Source organism: Cebidichthys violaceus, unplaced genomic scaffold (genome assembly GCF_023349555.1).
Source record: "Cebidichthys violaceus isolate CVI_PGR_0920_01 unplaced genomic scaffold, fCebVio1.0.p SCAF_6, whole genome shotgun sequence".
NCBI classification, from domain to species: Eukaryota; Metazoa; Chordata; class Actinopteri; order Perciformes; family Stichaeidae; genus Cebidichthys; species Cebidichthys violaceus.
This window is the reverse complement of record NW_027176816.1, coordinates 17,714,224-17,735,430: the sequence shown is the minus strand read 5'-3', so window position 1 is coordinate 17,735,430 and position 21,207 is coordinate 17,714,224. Positions and strand designations below refer to the sequence as shown.

At 43.9% G+C, this 21,207-nt stretch overlaps 2 protein-coding genes across 2 annotated transcripts; both read right to left on the bottom strand.

The window, feature by feature from the left end:
* Positions 1-474: 474 nt before the first annotated feature.
* Positions 475-7,644, bottom strand: fkbp1ab (FKBP prolyl isomerase 1Ab). Its single transcript, XM_068733230.1, has 5 exons — positions 7,427-7,644; positions 7,183-7,230; positions 4,159-4,271; positions 3,340-3,524; positions 475-1,874 (listed from the first exon to the last, which is right to left on the bottom strand). The coding sequence occupies exons 1-4, from the start codon at positions 7,461-7,463 to the stop codon at positions 3,396-3,398; spliced, it is 327 nt and encodes a 108-aa protein (XP_068589331.1). The 5' UTR covers positions 7,464-7,644; the 3' UTR covers positions 475-1,874; positions 3,340-3,395.
* A 2,856-nt stretch (positions 7,645-10,500) lies between these two features.
* Positions 10,501-18,271, bottom strand: nsfl1c (NSFL1 (p97) cofactor (p47)). Its single transcript, XM_068733431.1, has 9 exons — positions 18,074-18,271; positions 17,202-17,302; positions 16,945-17,022; positions 14,969-15,134; positions 14,739-14,834; positions 13,869-13,978; positions 13,455-13,592; positions 12,347-12,517; positions 10,501-11,795 (listed from the first exon to the last, which is right to left on the bottom strand). Exons 1-9 carry the CDS (start codon positions 18,173-18,175, stop codon positions 11,633-11,635), a joined length of 1,125 nt encoding a protein of 374 aa, XP_068589532.1. The 5' UTR covers positions 18,176-18,271; the 3' UTR covers positions 10,501-11,632.
* Between the last annotated feature and the right edge of the window lie 2,936 nt (positions 18,272-21,207).

The window sequence follows — 21,207 nt, the reverse complement described above, 5'->3', positions numbered from 1 at the left end:
ACACGTTATAGACTCAAGAGAGCCAATACAGAATATTACAGACAGCAGCGCCCTCCTCACTTCTTAAACAAAATGAATTTCCGGATCTCTCCACTCCGTGTGAAAGTGTAAAAAAAGAAGTTGGAGCTTACTATCATTTTATCTTTTATCTGGCAATGTGGAAAAATGTTGCCATGGAGCTTAGCTCAGTTTTGCTCAATTCTCAGACGGCTGACTTTAAAGGATAAACGAATTATCTTCCTGGGGATGTTGTTGGCCTACTGCTGTTTTTGTTTTTTTTGTTGGGGTGTGTACAAATATGAATATAATGCAATCCATATGCATGTTAATGCAATCCATGTATGCTAACTATTTAGTTTATTCTTGTTTTGCAATTTGGCGATATCTGCGCTGTCTGACTTTGTTGCTGTGGAAAAAGAAAATAATAAAATATCATTTAAACATGAACAAAGAAAAGCAAAAACAAAATGCAAGTGGAGAGCACTTATTTTATTTTAAATATGTCATCATTGGTTTAGTCTGCATACAGTAACGTATCAGCAAATAACTACACAGTACAGAGGTGGACTGCTGCCGCACCACCTGCAGCTTGGCCAATATGTAACATCGACAGCCACGGTCAATATCTGACAGCCAGGCCAGCGTATTCCTTCATTAAACTCCATTTAAAACTATTTATTTGAGATACAAAACCACTGGGATGCCCATGTGTCAGCTTCTTTGTCTACCACAACACTGATTTTTCAGTTAGGCAGTGTGGTACTTCACTGACACTGGGGACAAAAAAACTAAAAGGAAAAAACAATATCTATCATCACATGTTATACATTAGCTTTGTTGTTTCTCAGAGATAGAAAGTTGGCATCTGAAAAATACATGATTGAAGTTGTTACACAAAATAACGGGGGAGGTCACAATTTGATTGTCTCCTCAACCCCCTGTCAATTTCAAGCATTTCCCATTTCTTTATTTTTATTTTTACTAAGAAAAAAATTAATCCAATTGATGTGCGTCAACGCAAATCCTGTCCTTGCACTGTTCGACCTGTGTATGGCTTTAAATGGGGTTTAAAGACTTGGTGAGATAAGAAGGCAATAACAACGCAAATCGGATGCAAAGCTTTCAACGTGTACATACTACTAAGGGTTTCCGGTCGGGCCTTGAACATGCAGAGGGGTCTAGGTAGTAACCATGTGTCTGGTGAAGAGATGTGGGCACACAGAACTATCTACAACCGCGATTGGTTCGCCTTTACAGCAATTACGCCTCTCTAGCTCACACTTCAAACGGCCATTTCATGTAGCAAACTCAGTTTCTGTGTTGCACCACGAAGGCCTCCCATGACCTGACGCTTCACTACAGGCAGCCACCGAACTCAACGCTAAGTCTCATCTCTCTCTAACAGAAACTCGTTCCATTTGTTCTGATTTTCAGCAGGATAGGGATACAAATGTGTGCTTTTCGTTTTATTTTTGGACACTTTTTTTCCTTTCCTGTAATACGACAAAGCGCCAGCTCTCGAACACTGTTATGCTAGTGACCCGTGAGAGATGAATGTCACCGCTAGAGGTTATTTGGTGTTTTTGTACTTCTCAGCGTAACCATGCAAGACCAACACTTGGAAAGAACATTAAGAAAATCAAAGCGCAAAATTCGAAAGAATTCAAGACATGGAGGTTTGTAAAGTTATGGCCCATGTGTCTTACGGAGGAAGGACATGATAGAAAATAGAATTCACTCAGTCACAGAGACAAAATAACATAAACTGTCTGTAGTTTGATGAAATAAGTAGTGGAACTATAGACTCAAGCCTCATATAGAATCAAGTGCAGACTCTCCTAGTTTCTCTCCGGGTCACCCAGGTAGGAAGTCACCTGTGAAGACAACAAGAGGGGACAATTAGGATTAGAGCACAAATGACAGTGTGCCTGAACTACAAACGTTACAGATGTAAAACAACGCTTCATGCTTCGGTTGAAAACACACTGACACTAGATCAGTTTGAGGCAGATCTAACATTAGTACAAAGCTCGTCTCGACCGCTGTCCAGAGTGCTGATCTTGAGACACTCTGGGGGCTAATCTATTACCAAACGAGGACAGTCAATCACAAAAAGACAGCAGTGATCTACAATATTAACTTAACATTATTAGACTGGTTTCACACCTTTCAAGCAGCTACTGATTTCCATATATTTTTCCTTACACAATGGAAAATTAGCTTGGAGAGAATTGCTAACTTGCTCGAAACAGGCAATCGATTACTGTTTCAATTGCAATTGCACCGTATAGAAGATGTGAGCAGGGATTGTTTCAAACGCTCACCCTCAAAGACATCAGCCAAATGGCATCATTTCTAATGCTAGAAACATCTATTTAATTTTGGGCTTGTGTATTGGATTTTTCCAACAGCACGGCTCATGAATACACTGTATTTAAACAGCTTTCTCGCAGATCTCAGTCGTTTAAACTTTCATTCAATGCACCACCAAGGACAGTTCTCAAATGGCCCCTGCTTGTCATGGATTGCCACTCTATACAAGTCTCTGCAAGATGATTTTCTTTGAGTAGTGAAAACCAGGGACACCATTGGCTGCCTAAAAGATAAGTGGTATACATTTTGAAGAAAAAAGGTAACAGAGAAAGAGACGAAAATGAGGAAAGCTATCATAGCTTATTTTCTGCATTGTACCACACCCTTTATTTTTGGATTCAAACCAGCTCTTGATCTAAACTTCACAAAAGAGGAATGGTTTCCATACAGCCGAGGGTCACGAGTCGATGGTACTATGTCTCTTGAACAAACTGTGTGAACTAGTTGTCCTCCTTAGCCACTGAGCTAATGAGCTAGCTAACTGATAGTTTTAGCAAGTTAGCTAGCTCGGAGAGCTTTTTCCCTCTTCAGTAACACGTCTGTATATTGTGTGATTTCTCTTGCTCTATAGTTAGTAGTGTAGGTGTAGTGGCTGATGAGTGCACTATAAATGCCACTAATGGCTGTGTAACTTAGCCAGTTAGCTGCAGTTGTGTAGAGTGCTAAGCTAAACACCCTACCTAGCGCATATACGCCCAATGTAGGTTGTTAAGCTTAGCACTCTACACAAATGTAGCTGATTCATCTCAACCAGACACTGCAGGAACATGTTAGCATTGTGACTTATTGAAATAGAGAAAATGAAAGAAAACTAAAAACTTTTGTTAAGCTATTGTGATTAGCACTAGCATATTAGCTGACGTTAGTTAATGACTTTCACCGTGCCACAGGAAGAATGTGATTTGTCGCTAACAGTTGTAAAACCAACAGTAACAAGGAGAAAGTACGTTGTTGCAGAATACTTACACAGAACTAAAAAATTAAAATAAAAATTAAAATAAAAAACAGGCCGTGAGTTTGTTTCATTCCAAACCCAGCAGCTCGACGTCAAAGATGAGGGTGGCGTTGGGAGGAATGATGCCCGGGTGGCCTTTGTTTCCGTAAGCAAAGTCGGGTGAGCAGGTCAGCTGGGCCCTTTGACCAACACTCATCTGGAGGTACGAGGAAACAGGCGACAAGAACAGAGGAGAGAGAACAACATAAAATACAGTTAATCCGATCAAAAGTCTCTGGAGGTCGAAGTTGGATAATAAACCACGGGGCACAGTGAAAGTGACGGGGGAGAAACATCTATGCTGCCTTATTTCTTAATCTACTCCTCCACTCTTTACTGCACAATAATTGATGTTGCAACCGTCATTTTTAAGCAGATGCCTTACTTAGATATTAAAGGCATTCTAACCCATATACACAGTATGCGAAGAACGTGAAGCCACACTTCCATGAAGCTACAGGACCAATCACTAGCCACCTCGTCAAAATGCTGCAGGGCTCAGCGTGTGAGATAAAGAGCTGCGTCCCGTTCTGTATTGACCCACCGTTTGCTGCGTTAATGGAAACCTTCGTCGGGGGGAAAACTCGATAATGGAACTATGTCAACAAATTAATTTATATCAGCAGTTGAACAAATAGCAAAATGTGTTTTTTTTCTCTTGCAATCAGAATTGCTTTTTGCCTCTGAATTGTGACTGTTGAAGCTGCTTAGTGACTACATTGTTAAGACTCAAAGCTTAAACGGAGGTGCATAATTGATATGTGCGGTACGCGTTCAGTTCTCCAGCCTACCTGCACTACACCCTCTTCCCAGCCTCGGATCACTTCCTGCTTGCCGATCTTGAACCTGAAAGGCTTGTCCCTGTCGCGGGACGAGTCAAACTTGCGTCCGTCTGTCAGGGAGCCTGTGGGAAAAGGGGGACGGAGAGAGAGAGGCACAGAGTCAGAGAGAGAGAGAGAGAGAGAGAGAGAGAGAGTGAGGCGGCTGCCGATGCGTGACCTCATCTTGTGAGTGAAACATCCAGCCATTATCTCTGGACAGGCACGGCATTAAGAGGGAGTCATCATCACTTCCTGCATGCAGGAAACATGAGCAGACCAGATAATGATAGAAAAATACTGGCTCTGGCAACTGTATTTATAACATTTTATAAAAGAAACGTTGGAAACAAATAGATCTCTGACATCCATCTTCCCCTGCTGTGTGTATATTGAGAACGCAAATGAAAGGATCCCAAGGATCTCCGAAATAGCCGCCGCAGCTGTCTGCAGGGTGGGTTTCAGTGTGACAGTCAGGAAAAACGCAAGCGTCGAACTGCAGAATAGCACCCCTCCAAGACTATTTACACCAGTGCTATTACTGTTATTAGCACCGGCCAGGAAGGCAGCGTGTGCGTGTGATGGTTTGGCGTGATGCGAGTTTGTGTGTGTGTGTGTAGTGTGGGCGAAGGTGCGACATTGCTTATGTTGTTGGGCACATCAGGGGGGACGGCTGGCAAGATGCAGCCTGTAATCCAGGCGGGCGGGAGTGGGCGTCCTGTCCTCTTCCTGCACATCAAGACAGCAGCCGAATGGAATTATCTGCACGAGCTGAAAAGGACCGATCCAAAGCATCAACGCCACTGTGGCCATTTCACCACCAAACCACACAGTGATGACATTTTCAAACACGGGGCCATTCCCTGCAGGCAGAGCCGCCCCCCCCCCCCCCCCCCCCCCCAAGCAAATCAAAGTTTTGATCTTCACTTTGACGTCTGCCTTTTAAGAAAAGGCTTGTGTGTAATGGAATATCCTGTTTCATGTCGCGCTTCCAGGCTGAGTTGTAGGCTGACAGGAAGGGAGGCCGCCCTGAGAGGATATCCTGCAGTTTTTCTGTGATATATAAAAACAAAAAACAAAGAAGATGCAGACTAATGCTAAAAAGAAATTAAAAAAAAATACTTCACATGTAAGAGGCCCGAATCAGAGCTTGTTACATAATCTTGGAAGCAAAGAGGCTTGTATTACAGAGAGAGTTGTGTCTGTCTTAACCAGGCAAGAGGACGCAGACCAGCACGGTGGGAAGGGAAGTCCATCTGGAATCCCATTTTGCTGCTGATGCTACGCAGTTCATTGTTTGTACTATGTTTGAATTGCAATCTCTTTTAACGGCTGTCTAGCAGTGCTAGCGGTGTGACTGTGAATGGCAACATCTGGCTGTCGGCAGACTGAAACATCCCAATAGCTACTGAATTGGTTTCCATGGGATGTTGTGCAGACATTCATGCTCACCTGAGGATGTATCATAATGACTTTGGTGATCCTCTCACCTCCATCAGGGCAATATGTGTTTTTGTTTTTACAACCTGCAAACCTTAAGAGATTGTCCTCTGCCTCAGCTGTATTTTGTGTTTAGTGCTTATTACCAATGTTATAACACACTGAACTAAGATGGTTAACATGGCGTGATAACATTACACCAGCCGAACATCGACATTGTGAGCATGTTGGCAATAGCATTTCACTCACAGCAGCGCTGTGACACGAGATTAATCGATCAGTGATCAACAGAAAACAAATCTGCAACGACTTTGATAACTGATTAATCTGTTAAATACATTTTAAAAATACTGGTTCTAGTTCCTAAAATGTGATATTTTCTGGGTTTCTAGCCTTTTACAATAGTAATCTGAATATCTTTGGCTCTTCATACGCAGACTACAGTGTTGGACTGCTTGTTGGGTAAAACAAGACATTTTAAGAAGTCTGGTCTGTTTTCTGTATTTACTGACATTCTGTAGACCTAATGATGAATTGCTACATGAGTCAATACTGAAAACAATCCTCAGCAGCCCTAGACATATAATCATGTTGGTCCCATGGCTGTATTATGGCTACGAAAAACAATTAAAAGATAAAACTGATGTTTTGGGCCCCTTTTAGCAATAAATAAGTGATGCCATGTCGTTCTTATAGGATGGGGAATGCTTCAAATGTTCAGTGTCATTTAAACATTACGCGTCTGTGGAGAAAAAAATGACAGGAATAATACAGTGAGTCGGCCAGACGGTTATAATCCGCTCAACTGAACGCCACCAACCCCCCCAGAAACTCCAACAAAGACAGAAAAGCGCTGGAAATCAGACGGGATTTAAGACCCCGCTGTCTGGTGTCTGTCTGTCTGTCTGTCTGTCTGGGCTTCTGAGTGAACCCTGCGGCGGAATCCGTCTGCGTCTCTCTCTTTTTTTCTTTTAATTCTCCAGACACACTACATTATCCGCTGATCTTGATGAGACCGTAATGGACCGGTCGGCCCAAACTAGAGCGCGCATTATTTTTACGCAGTGATGAACCCAGTGCGCTGTCCCCGGGACGTACACAGTCAACCACCGATCCCGCTGCTGTGGACACTATCACAACCGAGGAATCTTGAGCGCAGAATGTGCTTCCACGGAGTAAAAAAAATGTGGGCAAGAGGTTACATTTCCATGCAGCCCGGTCGGTGACTGACAGTCGTGCCTCTTTGCCCTACTGATAAATCACTGCCTGGAAGGTTTTGGGGGTAAAAAAAAAAAAATGTCTCGCGCTCCACAGCATTTCAAAAAAGTGCACCAGCATCGCTATAATAAGGTTATTATGGGGATTAACAGTGTCTGCGGTGATACTTACAGGATTGCCACGCGTGTCTATCTTTCATACGGGTGTAGTGAGACAGTTGCCCACAGCCGTCACTCCACTTGTACGGCCTATGTGAGTATTAATAACCAAACAGGAGCAGTGAAATGTGCAGCGTGTGTCCATGCGTGCGGAGCAATAAGTTTCTTATTTAAAACTCACCGACATAATGCACCACGCACGTCTGTCCTTTTTTGGGGAAAGTCCTTCCTGTGGAGGAAACCAAAAGAGGCGCTTAATAAAACGGGCTGAGGCGGTGTTTCTGCGATCTGCATCGGGCTGCCCATCTATCGTGCTATGCGAAACAGATTAAAGTGCAAATAGCAATGAACACAAACGCGTTTTTTTCTTCTATGCAAGTCGGCTTTTTTTTTTCTTCTTTTTTTTTTCTTTTTTTTTTTTTTACCGTCGCCCGGGGTGATAGTCTCGATTTCGACTCCCATTTCAGCGGTGTATTCTGGAGAGCTGTCCCTGCGACCGGCTCCTCTCTTCCTGCAGTCTGTCCGTCTGTCTGTCTGCTCCTCCAGCGGATGTTCTCAGCTCTCTCTCTCTCTCTCTCTCTCTCTCTCTCTCTCTCTCTCTCTCTGCAGGGAGACTAGCGTCAATGCCCTATTTTGTACCACACTACTTCCGCCCACAACCTCCAAAATAAAACCCGTAGAGCGCGAGGGGGGTTCACGTATCACACGGGCCCCCTGGCGGCCATAGTGGAGGCCCACAATAACATGACTCATCCAACTGTAAAACAAAGAATGTCTTGTTATGTTGTTCTGTTATGTCTGTGACCGCGAGTAACCCCGAGGCGAAACGCTGTCTTGCTTCGCTTTTCACCGTCTCTGAATGGAGAAGTTAATGCATTGACCGTGGCAGAAGAGGTACTCAAAATGTTCTTCAGTAAAAGTATTAGTATACGTATTAAAACTTTTTTTTATTTTGGTTAAATTTGTTTCACAGAACGTTTCGTGGTGTGTTCGCGGGATGTTGTTTTTTCTAACGTTTCACGAATGTTTAGTTATGGTTATAATGTCTTCAAGGTGGAGCTTTCAATTCTATGATGCCGGATAGTTTAATGAATAATTATGCATCATATATGAATGGTTATATTTTGTAAGTCAAATCTGAATCTGCAATGTATGTCAGGTAAATGTAGTACTACAATGTTTTCCTCTGAAGTAGTACAGCTGAGTTGCATAGTTGGGGCCTTTCGTAAGTGATAATTTGGAACGATAATAATAATTATATATATATATATATATATATATATATATATATATATATATATATATATATATATATATATAGACTATCCTGCTGAAATGAGTTTAATAATTCATTACAATAATATGTATGGGTGTCCCAGTAATCCATGACAGTGTAACCAGGACCTTGAAACTGAAGCTTCCACTTCTGCAGAGAAAATCATTTTATTTTGAAGGCACATTAAGTATTGTGTTGGTTTTCTTGTATCTGTGATTATAGTTATCCCTGGTGGACAGTGCGTACAGTGTTTCCTTTGTGTGCGTGTGTGTGTGTGTGTGTGTGTGTGTGTGTGTGTGTGTGTGTGTGTGTGTGTGTGTGTGTGTGTAGTCTAATCTCACTGATTCATACACACACTTCAGAATCCTATACTTAATGTGTATTTCAAAATAAACCAGGCTTCCCAGAGAAACACAGCTCACAGTGCTTTCACTGCAGTGTACAACTACTGGGGGAAAAAGAGCGAGAGAGAGAGAGAGAGAGAGAGAGAGAGAGAGAGAGAGAGAGAGAGAGAGAGAGAGAGAGAGAGAGAGAGACGGGGCTAATTTAGGTGAACAGCTCCGAGTCAAAGCATCGTCCTGTCCCCGCAGACACTCAGATGTTCATGTCTCTGTATCAAATTTGCATCCATAGCAATGCCCGCATCTTCCTTCCTGTAGAAAATGTATCACAAACAGCAATACAAGTAAGTGCTTCTGATACCCACTGGGACAACTTCAATGAAATTAAAACTGAGATCATAAATTGCATTACGATCTCCATTTATGAGCCTCATTCTATTCTATTCTGACAGGGAAAAAACAGTGTTAATATGTTCACGTTCTAGCTTTTTTGGATTTTCTAACATTCTCTATGACTCATTAATTTGCAGCTCAATCGTTTTTGGTGGGTGCTGTGTGCCGACGTCACAGGAACAGATAATTGGCTCTAAGTGCACGACATGGAGTGTCCATGTGGGCGTGCGCGGCAACGGAGATACATGTTGGCTCAAAATACAATAAAAGCACAACTGAAAGTGATTTGGGTTTCCTGTCTTGTGTCCAATTATCGGAAGAATGGCGGAGTTGATTACATCGCCGAACACCAATGATGCCGGTATGAGATTAGTAAAGACAACGATTTAGAGTGGATGTTTCCTTACCCACAGGCTTCTTGGAAACAAAAGCAGCAGTGAGAACCTGGTGTGATGTAGTCAACACAATTCAGGAGAACATGTACGACCTATATTCGAAGATTATTCGAGGCTTGACAGGAAACAGCTGTTAGTCACATGTAATGTACACGTAGAGATGTGGGTGTTTTTAAACGTATAGTATGCATAGAGAATCACGCACATAGAGTATATAATGTGCTACTTTGTTTCTCAGATAAAGGAAAACTACTAGGTTCTCCATCTCCTGTCATCTGGTGTGTACGTGTAAGAGTCACGTGGTCTGAGCTTTTTATGGCCACATAGAGGGCTCCAGAAGTCTAGCGTCACCATCAGATTTCTACGGAAGCCCCGAGAGTCAAGTTAGAAAAAAAACAAAAGTATGAATTTCAATGATTTCAATTCCGTTTTATGACAAAAACGTTTTTGCCAGGTCATTTTTTCAAAGATCCATAACTTTTCATGTATTCTCTGTGAAAACAGATGAAAAAGTGTACTGGCAGAGGAATATTTTTCATTCATCCAAGTGTTTGTTGTTGTGATACTCAGTTTAGCCACAAGAGGCTGAAGTTGTATTTTCGTCATGCACTCCAAACACAAGGTACATGCAGAATATTGTGTATGTGAGCGAGTTACTATCAAACCTCACCTGAAAGAAAACACTGTTGTGTCTCCTGTCCTGCCAAAACCCAGGACCATCCGACTGCACTGAACATCCACCGTTGCATTTCTTAAATGTTTTACACATACCGTTCACCCTACATTAGTACATTTCATGGCTCTCAACTGCACTCATGGAAAATGGTTAAAACGGTACTCAAGACCAAGGAGTCTGGTTTCCACTGAAGACTATCGACATTTCTGAAATGTGGCCACCGCCCAGAGGGATCCGATCAGTGTAGTTCATGTACATGCAGTGAATAATAGTGATGATGTTCTGACTGAAATACTGACGCCACGATTCTTAGACAGAACCACATCACATTTAGAGAACACTCCAGAAAGCTGACATAAATAACCCCACCCCACCCGCCCCACCCGCCCCGCCTGCAATAAAAACACGAGACCATAAGTTCTTTATACATCAACCATAAAATGGATTTATTTCACCAGAGGTCCAAACATATTTCTGTGTCGCCCCAGGATGCATAGAAGGTGTCAGTGTCGTCGCAGGAATTCAACTTCCACTTCTACAAACCAGTGTTTACAATCTAAATGTTCTTTTGCTCAACCATTGGTTTGACTATAAAGCCGTGTGTGACTGTTCGTCATGTCACGCAATATCAAAATGCCACCGTCTAACTGGGACAATCCTACAGTCTGTAAAAGGGAGGGGGGGGGGGGGGGGGGAGGGAGGAAAAGGCGGTTTAAAAAAATAATTCCATCTTCATTTGAACAAAGGGACAGGTGTGGTGATGGAGCTGGGGGACGGAGCGTAAGGCTACTGGTATAGGTTGGTTGGAGATCCCCCCCCCCCAGTGTTTTGTTACACTATTACACTTCTCACTCCACATAGAATATGTGGAGAGAGATGGAAACTTGCACCAAAGCACATTGTCAACGTGTACTTTTACCTTATTAAGACTGGTGTCCCCTATGTGGGTCTGGTTTGTGCCGTTGAGACGGACAAACAGACGGGGAGTCTGCCGCTGCATGGATCTGGTGAGGCCCCAGTACCTGATAGTAAACTAGCTGAAGGGCCAAAGTACGGTTAATAGAAGAGGAAATGTGGGGAGCGTGTTAAAAGGAGAAAGAAAAAAGAGCCGGGTTTAGTGAACATTTCTGCGGGAAGCTGGACTGCTGCTGCGTGTTTTGGGCTAAACCATCTACTGCTGTCAGGTAGACCCCCCCCCCCCCCCCCATCACAACCACAAATCAACAGCATCTGTTGGCTTTCCAACAGCTCTTAAATGATTGGAGAGTTTTTAGTTTCCCCCTCATTACTGCCTGTCACAGATCATGGAGGGCTGAGGTTAAACGTAGGGGGGGGGGGGGGGGGGGGCTCTGGGGAGCAGAATGTTATGTTTCACTTTAGAAAAAAAAAATATATATAATAAATCAGAAATTAGAAGTCCAAACATAAGTCTGTGTTTTCTCCTCCCTCAGAAGGGGCAGCAGGTTTCACAGGGCTGCAGTTACTCAGCCACACCACCGGGGGAGAGGGGGTGGAGGAGAGGGGTTGGTCTTACTTTCCCCCCCCCCCCCTCAATTTAGCCGCTGGACGATGACGGCGTTGAGGAGGTTAGCCTGCTCCAGCGTCTGGCTCTCGTCCGACAGCTCCTTGTTGGGGAAGGTGGTCATGAGGACAAACTCTCTGGCGGCCATGGCGGGCCGGGCCCCCACCACAAACTGGCGCACGTCAGACACCCTGAGGGACACGGCGACACATCAAAACGGGAAATGTGGGAATGTGACTTTGGGTCAGGCAGTTTTTCAACGATTATGAAAACAAGAGAACGGATGTTAAACGATTATTGTGCCGCATTCCGTTTCCCTATTTAGTTTTCTCCCGTGTCATAAATCCAGCGCACCCCTTTCCTTCACAGAGGTGCACTTTGGCCTCGGATATAATGCTATCCTCAGAAAGTCCCACTGAATCGGGATTTAAAGTACCTTCATTGACTACAACTGAGGGTCAAACTACAGTAACTAACTTCCCGTTGCTTTAGAACAGCAGCATACTTGTGTCCCTTACAGCTCCCGGGACACCTCGTCACTTAACGTTCAATTTCTCTGCATTTGGAATCGAAATAATCTTTTGTTTCAACATGTTCAGCACTTGGGCATTGTGGGTTCAACAACTGGGGAAACATGTACTGCAGGTCTGTTGCATTAAATTCCACAGAAACATAGAGACAACTGTAGCGGTCAGATCCAGGTTTATGTGCTACTACAAGTTAAAAAGAGCTCATCGATCACCTGTGGCTGTAGTTGAACCTTTGGACCAGCCTGCCGCCGTCGGCCAGTCTGATCTGGATGTTGGTGACGGGCTGGGAGGAGTCCAGGGCCACGGAGGTGCTCGCTTGGGCCTCGCTGGCGGCCTGGTCCTGCTGATAGGTGGCCGGAGCTACAACCAAATCTGGGGTGGCGCTAGAGGAGGAGGAGGAGGAGGAGGAGGAGGATGGAAACAGATGAGAACTCACTCACTTTGTCAAACTGTGGTCGTACTACACTGAGGCAGTGAGCTGAGGTTTGGGTTGGACGATACGGAGACAATAAATAAAACATTTTTGTCCAAATGCGCTGATATTTGGACGATATTGCAGGGCCGGTGCTTTTACTAAGTATGTACAAAATGAGATTTACCCTTTTACTTGTATATTAACTTTCTTCTTTTTTTTTTTAAGAACAAGAGGCAAGCTGGGACTTTCCATGCGTCTTCATTGTCTGCACTTTTATGTATCTGATGCCATTTCCTGCTCCAGTTTGTTTTACTATTTCTTTGCATTTCCTATTGCTGCTGGAGAGATACTAAACATTTCTAACTGAGGAAAAAAACTTTAAAAGAGAAGAAAATCACCATCGCTGTCCTGTGAAAAAGAAGCATCTGAGCTAAGAGGAGCAGCTCTGTTTGTGACTACGCTTTCTTCAGATAATGCGAAAGTTGAACATGATTTATTGAGCTTCAGACGTCTCTCCGCCTTTAAGTTGTAGTACATTCACACATCATGTTTGTTTATGACACGTATACACATTGTTTTGTTTTCTTTACCATATTTAAAAAGCACTTGGTATCACTTGGTGGTCACTATGTAAGTGAAAACTGACAATATGTTTGAGCAGATTACCATATCACTGATCGAGAGAGCAGCAGAAAATGGATGGACGGATTACTGAATTGATAATAATCAATTCAATGAGATTTCACTGTGATCTGAATTTGCTCTAACATTCATTCAGTCATTTATCTGGAGGCCCAGAAACAAAGCCAACACCCAGTCGAAAGATGATTTAAAACAAGTAAGAGCTGTTTACCAGCCTGTGTTTAGAATGTGCGTCGATTTCAGCAGCTGTTCTTTGATCTCACCTTCCCAGCTTCTGTCCTTCGCCACCGAAGGCCTTGAACGCCATCCTGGGTTTGGAGAAGTCCTCGTCCCTGTGGTCCTCCATGTCTAGGTTGACCTGGCCCCCTCGGGACCGCTGCCTCAGCTCCAGGGGAATCTCCCTGCAGGTGAACAAGGGCAATTTTGCCCACAACGCTCATTTACCAAGGTTGGCAGGGTTACTTTAAAAACATATTCCTATACACTTACTGACTACTAACTAACTAACGAATACACAGTTCACCTGTTTCTGTATCCGAATTACGCAACCCTGTTCCATGTATTCCGTTTCTCCCCAAGCCTGGTATTTACATGTAAACATTAAGGACACAGTGTGTCCTCATGCATCTATAATCAATCTAAATATAACTTTGAATAACTTAACAGAATATTCTCACCCCCTTCTGATTGCCTCAAGGAAGTTGGAATTTCCAGGATCGCTGTAGTTTCTGAGCTCACCATTATCCAGACTGAAACCGGTCTTCCAAAGCTTCAGCACCACGTGGACCTACAACACACACACACACACACACACACACACACACACACACACACACACACACACACACACACACACACACACACACACACTTCATGTGACCGAGGTCATACTTCAATATGGATGTTATTTCCCTGTAAATAGAGATGGTAAAAACTGAATGAAAGCATCTTTTCTCATGAGACTTTTTCTAATGTGTGCCGTGCACCGGGTCTGTACTGATACTTCGAGCTTCCAGGAAGTAGCCGCAGCTCCACACTTGCTCACTGCCATCGACACTTCCTGTACATGTCGAAACCATCGCCTGCACACTACGTGGTTTGATATGCTAGCAGCTTAATGTAGAATACAAGTATCAGGGAATAAAATGCCTAACTTCCACTCGATAGCAGCACATCTTGTGGCCTTAAAGGTGAACAAGGCTTCCTAATGTTCAACCTGATATATGGACACATGAAGAGGTCCAGACCCAGAATATAGCAAGGAAACACAACACCCCAAAATAGGATGCAGTCACACAATAGACAATATAAAGAACAACGTGACACTTGTAGCTGCCTGAGCTATCACAATGTTTCATAAAAATAATGCTATTCCTTGGTATGTGTGTGTACAGAAATACACATTTGAACAATTAGCAGTGAATTAGGTGGACTGATCGTTTGCTCTATTGGCTGAAATCCTCCTAGAGGGCTTGACTACTACCAATGATGCAAGAACCAAAAGCAACAACTGAAAAAAAAGAGGACCCATCAGGATCTGTACTCACATCCTGCTGGCTTTTGGAGCCGTGCCTCTCTCCAGCCACATAGGCCGACTCCTCCTCGGGAGCTGCGCCTAGCCTGTAGCCTCCTCCAATGAAGGCCTTCGTGGCGAGAGGAGACATTAAAAAGAGAAGCAGGTGAAATAGCTGATCCAGCTATTTGAGCAATAACAAACTGATGACGATGAAGAGACAGAGCAGATAAACAACAGACGCAGCGCGAAGCTTCACCTCACCTTGGCTTTGCTGGTCTCCCCTGGGCCTCTCCCAGGCTTGTCCAGCGGCACAGCCCCGTGTTCCCTCGCCCCCTTGAACAAATCCTCCACCACTTCATTGGAGCTCTTCTTCTTGGGAGGCCCGACGATCTGCTGCCCGCTGCGCTCTGAGCCCCCCGCGAAAAACCTGGCAGGGTGAGAATTAAGATGGTGAGGAACTCTTAAACAATACGAGCAAAACAAGCAGACGCAGAAAGAGCGACCCATGAAGGTGCAACAAGCTTAACAACAAAAAGCCCCCCTGAACGTCACACTGGTTGAGACTGGTCTAATAAAATCTATGTTGAGGTATAATGGTTGGATGAATGTCTAGGGTACCATAGCGCTAAGACGTAAAGTCATCAACTTGTGTCATCTCACGAAAATGTGTCAAAACAAAAAACAAGCTCACATGCTAGGCATCAAAACGCCTAAAAAGAAGAGGACAAGGAGAATTTTAGGTCGGTCAGTCAGTCAGTCAGTCAGTCTGTCTGTCTGTCTATCTATCTATCTATCTATCTATCTATCTGCGTGCGTTGGCTCTGCGTTGACGCAGCGGGTGATGCGTCCCCCCTCTATCTGATGCTGGTAGAGATTATTGATAATGAATAAAACATTAAGAAGGCGTCAAAAAGGCTCAGAAATCAGTCCAATATAGATCGGTTATAAATTTCCAAGAGCATCGCCTGGCCCCTCCCCTGAAACAAGACTTCCAAGTCTATTCTTATTGGACAGATTTTGATTTTAAAACCGAGCAATAGCAATAAACGGCTAAAACACATTCAATGAAAGCATCTCATTAAAGATGGCAGCATGAACAGGATTCAAAGCTAGTTTGTCATCAAGACAACACCCAAGTATTTGTAGTTATAGTAGTCCTCTAGGTCAACGTCATCACCTTCACAACAGCTGGCTGTCATGACTAACTTACAGAAACACTGGGTGCAATAGACCACCTTCTCAAACACACAGTTATGACTGAGAATTCGCAGTCAAACTTTATTGAGAAAAATGAGACATTTAATCATTTCCACAATATGTTTTCAGCCAAGAAAATCTGCTTCAATCCATATTTGTTGCCGTATTGCCATTAATAATAAAAAAAACATCGTCACAGTGGTCAAAACGGTTTACTCTACAGTACACACCTGTACAAAACGTGGAGGTCTAGCAGCAATCCAACAGCACCATAGATTACATTTACATAACCACAATAACACTGAATCATATTCTCCCCATATTTGTCAGGGTGATAACGTCATAAAATATGACGAAAGACATTCGAAGCTTTGAACATCAAAAGAAAAATGACATTCGATTCAGCCCTACTGAGAGTTACCTGGCAGGAGGAGATGTGAAAACACACAAAGAAATATGACCTCAATGCCACTCGCATGTCAGGTGAAAATAAGTAAATATTAAAGCCATCAGGCACCGCGGAACAGAACTGTAGGAAAAGTAAATAATGCATGGAAATATAACTGACTCTAGATAACACGTGTACTATTCTTTACCTCAGCTTGCTTACTGATTAGCAACCCAACACATCCCCTTAACAACCAGTCCACTGCACCGCCCCGGCAGCAGAATCTGTTGACGCTGCAGGAAAGCACGGCCGACCGGCTCACAGTGAATGAAGAGAGACCAAAAATAGCTTGGTGCATTCTGGAATCACCCCTGCTAGGTGTGCCTTGTACCATCCAAACACCGTGAGGATGTACAGCTCAGACAGACAGACAAGTCTACAGCTTTGATCAACAGCCACAAACACCTGGATGAGCATGACACTCAACCTCTACCAGGCCCATGATCGATTTTCTATAACTTATCCAACTCTGATCTGTGAGTTTCTCGAGGAGGGCAAAGCAGACACATAAGCTTGCCGTATTCCTTCTCCTGTAAAAGCAAAGTGACACATTTGCTAAAGACGGACACACAGGCAACACGATTCAACTCACCTTTGACCTTCCTCCTCGTCACTCTCCTCCTCTGCCTCATGCATCAGATCTCTGAAGGACGTCACTCTGGGCTGAGCGCTGATGATATAGGGGGAAAAAAAGTAGGTTTGTAGCACTGAATCTGTGGGTTACCAAATTAAAATTCATGAACAAAGACTCTTTCCACCAGGAGGTTTTGCTAAACTCGACTGGACAATGCACATTGTGTGCCCAATACATTTTCTTCACACTGGAGTTTAGCCGGCTGTAAACGGTACCTGGGCCCGGCAGACCGGGACACCGAGGAGCCGATCTCAGGTTGAGGAAGAGTCACTATGTCGTCATCAGCTCCATCCTCATAGAAACTGGCGAGAGCAAGCTGGGAGGAGGCAAAACAAATAAAAAATCAATGTCACCAAGAAATCCTGACAGACAGCTTACCAGCATAACGAGTGTCACGTGTTACTGATGACCTTTTAAACATCTCAGTCAAGAGCTAGAACACTCAACTCCATCTGGGGTTGATGTGTCTTTAAGTATGAAATCCCTGTTTCCACCAAAGTATCCCAGCTGATAGGTGTATAGTCTCTTTAACTGTTGTAACAATGATGGCGCTCGTCGAGTGAGAAAACTCGTAACAGTCAATCACTTTCACTTTACTATTTATATTTGACTCCACAAAAAGAGCGGATGAGCGTTCGTCTTCCTAAACACAATCACGTGATTCAGCGTGACAGCGGATGTCGCAGCTTCAGAAGCTATCCAATGATCTTTACATGGTTATAAGTATCGCTAATATCTAGCGATAACGTTACGTCGTTTCGGGCTAACGCTAGCTAGCACGGCTCAATGGACTCACGCAGACTGGCGCTAGCCAAAACTTAATAGCAACCTGCTTTGCAATGAGACGTCATCAAAGGAGCTTTAAGGGCTCGTGGCCGGGCCCGCTGCCGAACTGTACAACACCCCAGTTGGTTGGTGACAAAGCGCTCGGGCCATTGTCAAATGGTGACTTGCACAAATTACCGGCAACACAGGCTAATGTTAGCCGTCAAGCTATTCGTCTGACACATGTATCAGCGCTGTTTCCTATTGACTTCATGTCGTACAGTCCACCGCAACGCAACGGAAGAACGCAGGAAAGACGTACCTGCAAACTCCAGCCGGCGGACTCCAGGAAAAACCGGGCCCTCTCCTCATCCACATCGGTAACGGCGACGAACTCCCTCACAGACTCCTCTTGGCTCGCCATTTTGATTTGCTCCTCCAGCGACTCGTCCGCCTCCACCAGGGGAAACAAGCAACAGATGATGGTTCCTATGTGGCTCCGAACCCAAGGACTGCAACGACAGAGACGACGGACAAACGTATTGGAATAAAATAAACAGGCTAACTTCTAGAAATAAATTTGTATATCTGTCAAGATGAAGCAGAACTATATATTTAACCTAATCTCAATGGTCTACAGTCAGTTTCATTTTGATAATCACACTTTCACACGGTTTGTACCGCGCTGTGACGCTGACATTGTTTTGACCAGTAGGTGGCAATGTCTCCACAGGTTAGAACAAGACTACAGTAGCTCGAGAGCGCCATAGACTCCATGGTTTGGAACAAAGGTCTTAAGTACTGACCCGAGACCAGAGAAGAAGACTTGCCAGAATGTCTGTATGCGGATGACTACACAAGACTTACTTTCCTGTATGTTTTGTATATGTTTTAAACAAGGGTTGGTGAAGGGCCAATAATGTATGGCTTTTTATTACAACTAAATTATGTAATAAATGACACCTTGGCGCCTTTCATAGGGGTCCAGTTGATAATGGCTAGTATTCTTGATGGTAAATGATGCTGCTATACCACTTGATCAAAAATATGATTACTTTATTTAGCGTTATATCATCTACTTTATTTTCTCTCATGATTTCTAGGTTATTTTTTTCTTTTGAGTCTGAGGCTGCTTATAGACATTATGTTTTATTTCATCTCATCTCGCCTCGTTAATCTGAGCCCATCTCATACAGACGAGACGCCTCCGTGTGAAATCACAGAGCTTTGAATACAGCAATCGGATCTTAATCTGCATCTTATCACACTTTACCTCTCCCATCTCTAGTTGGTCTTCTTGTGCAAGACCACAGACACCGAGAAACGGATGCTGAGTGAAGTGCGGGTACACTTCACCTCTGACAAACCAGTTCAAGTAAACATGTGCCTCTGATTTCAGTATGATGAGCAGATGGAGAGAATACTCCCAAGGGAGACACCTTTGTACCCCCTCTAAGGTGTCTGATGGCGAGCAGGTTGGATGGCACAAAGCAATAAGTCCCAGACAGATTGGGAGTATCTTAATTGTTTCTGGGGGGGGGGGGGTCGTTGGGTTTTTTCATGCATTTGCTGTTGGTTGTTTGATCTTCAAGGCTCATTAGCAAAGTGAGAAAACCAGGTTGTCACCTCACCTCGTGACGCGCAACCCCCCATACACACGCACCTCTCCTCAGATGCGCACAAAGACCAAGATAAAAACAGAAAAATACAGTGCGTTGCGCCGAGGAGGTCACATATTGTTTTCCACTTCAGATGTTTTCAGCTTCAGGGTCCGTATGATGAGGCAACTGCACCCAGATACGTGGCAAGAGGGTGAAAGAGACGAGGAAGACAATGGCTGGAAGAGAAACACGCCTTTAATCTTTACAGTGACACGCTAAGAGCAAGAAGAGGTGTGTGTGTGTGTGTGTGTGTGTGTGTGTGTGTGTGTGTGTGTGTGTGTGTGTGTGTGTGTGTGTGTGTATGAGAGAAATTGAGACAGAAACAAGACAAATCAAACACTGAAAGGCAACGGTGACACACCAGAAATATGTATTGTTGTGCAGCAATTGTGTACCTGAAGCCTGTCACACGCAAATATTGTTAGTAAGGACAAATAACACCACCGTCACAATAAGTCGGCCCTAACCCAGGCGACGGGTTGATATCATTGAATGTCGCCTCAGGAAACCCTGAAGGCATGTGTGTGTTGAGGTATGCACATATGTTCTTTATCGTCCCACGAGGCTGGAGTTGTTGTAGTGTCATGTCACCACCAGTGTATAAATGTCAAAGACATTAAAAGACAAGGACTGATTCAATGAACCTGATGCAAAGAAAGTCATGGTGTATGAATGTGATTAAAGATATAGTTTGCTGGTTGAGACTGATCAGCACAGGCTTTGGCATTAACATAAATCAAATGCACCCAGGGAGCAACTTTCACAGTAATGAATGGGGGGCCATGTTTGAAAGCGGGATCCAGTTCTCCTTAAAATAACTGAGTCATGTTTCTGCCTGGCTGCTAATTGGTCGTCTAAATGTGCTGCAGCACTTAACTTGTCGTTTTTACTATGAAGTTTGTATAGATTACACAAACGGGACACAAAGTGTTAATTTGTCATCGTATCGGCATATTTTTGAAACTCAGTAAGGTTAGTTATCTTCATGCTACGCTAATCGGTTCCAGCCCCATAGTTAGCGCACACATGCCAAACTAGAAAAGTGCACTCAGCGGAGTGCAGATCTCCACTAGGTGTGTCTTCCTCTCCCCTCCAAAAACGAGAGAAGAGTTGAATCTTGCTCGATTGTCCCGACGGGCTCCTTTTAGATTCCAGATGGCGGCGAAGATAACAACACATTGTGCCGAAGTTCAAGGGATCAAAACCGATCGGATACGGAATTACACAAAGGTCAAAATGTGGCCTGCAAACTACGAAAGGCTTGTTTTTAGCCTAGCCGACTGCCGGAAATGCCTTTTGCTACAAATGCACTTGCGGCACGAACGGGACAGTTAATAAAATAGGTCTTTCAAAAACATTACATTACAGTCATTTAGCAGACGCTTTTATCCAAAGCGAATTACAATAAGTGCATTCAACATTGGTAATCAAAAGAACTACATCTCCTTTTCCAAACAAGCATCTAAGAGCATGAAGCAGAGCATAACTCAGAGCCAAAGTACAGGGCAGAAACAAAGAAAAACAGTAAGTGCAAAAAAAGTAATACGAATACAATAAGTGCAACAAGCTAGTATGAACACAATAAGTGCTGAGTGGAAGGCTCAGGGTAGCACTTCCTGAAGAGGTGAGTTTTCAGCCTGTGCCGAAAGATGGGCAGCGACTCCACTGTTCTGACATCAGTGGGAAGTTCATTCCACCACTGTGGGGCCAGGACAGAAAACAGCCGTGACCGGGTCGATCGGCCGCAGGGACCTCTGAGCAACGGGGCGACCGATCGCCCCGAGGCAGCAGAGCG

Coding starts and splice junctions, on each gene's coding strand:
- fkbp1ab (XM_068733230.1), bottom strand. CDS start 7,463: ATGGGAGTCGAAATCGAGACTATCACCCCGGGCGACG. Junction 7,231..7,426: donor GACTATCACCCCGGGCGACG/GTAAAAAAAAAA, acceptor TTTCCTCCACAG/GAAGGACTTTCCCCAAAAAA. Junction 3,525..4,158: donor GGGAAGAGGGTGTAGTGCAG/GTAGGCTGGAGA, acceptor TCGTACCTCCAG/ATGAGTGTTGGTCAAAGGGC.
- nsfl1c (XM_068733431.1), bottom strand. CDS start 18,175: ATGGCGAGCCAAGAGGAGTCTGTGAGGGAGTTCGTCGCCGTTACCGAT. Junction 12,518..13,454: donor GAAGGACAGAAGCTGGGAAG/GTGAGATCAAAG, acceptor CTCCTCCTCTAG/CGCCACCCCAGATTTGGTTG. Junction 11,796..12,346: donor AGGTTCAACTACAGCCACAG/GTGATCGATGAG, acceptor CGTGTCCCTCAG/GGTGTCTGACGTGCGCCAGT.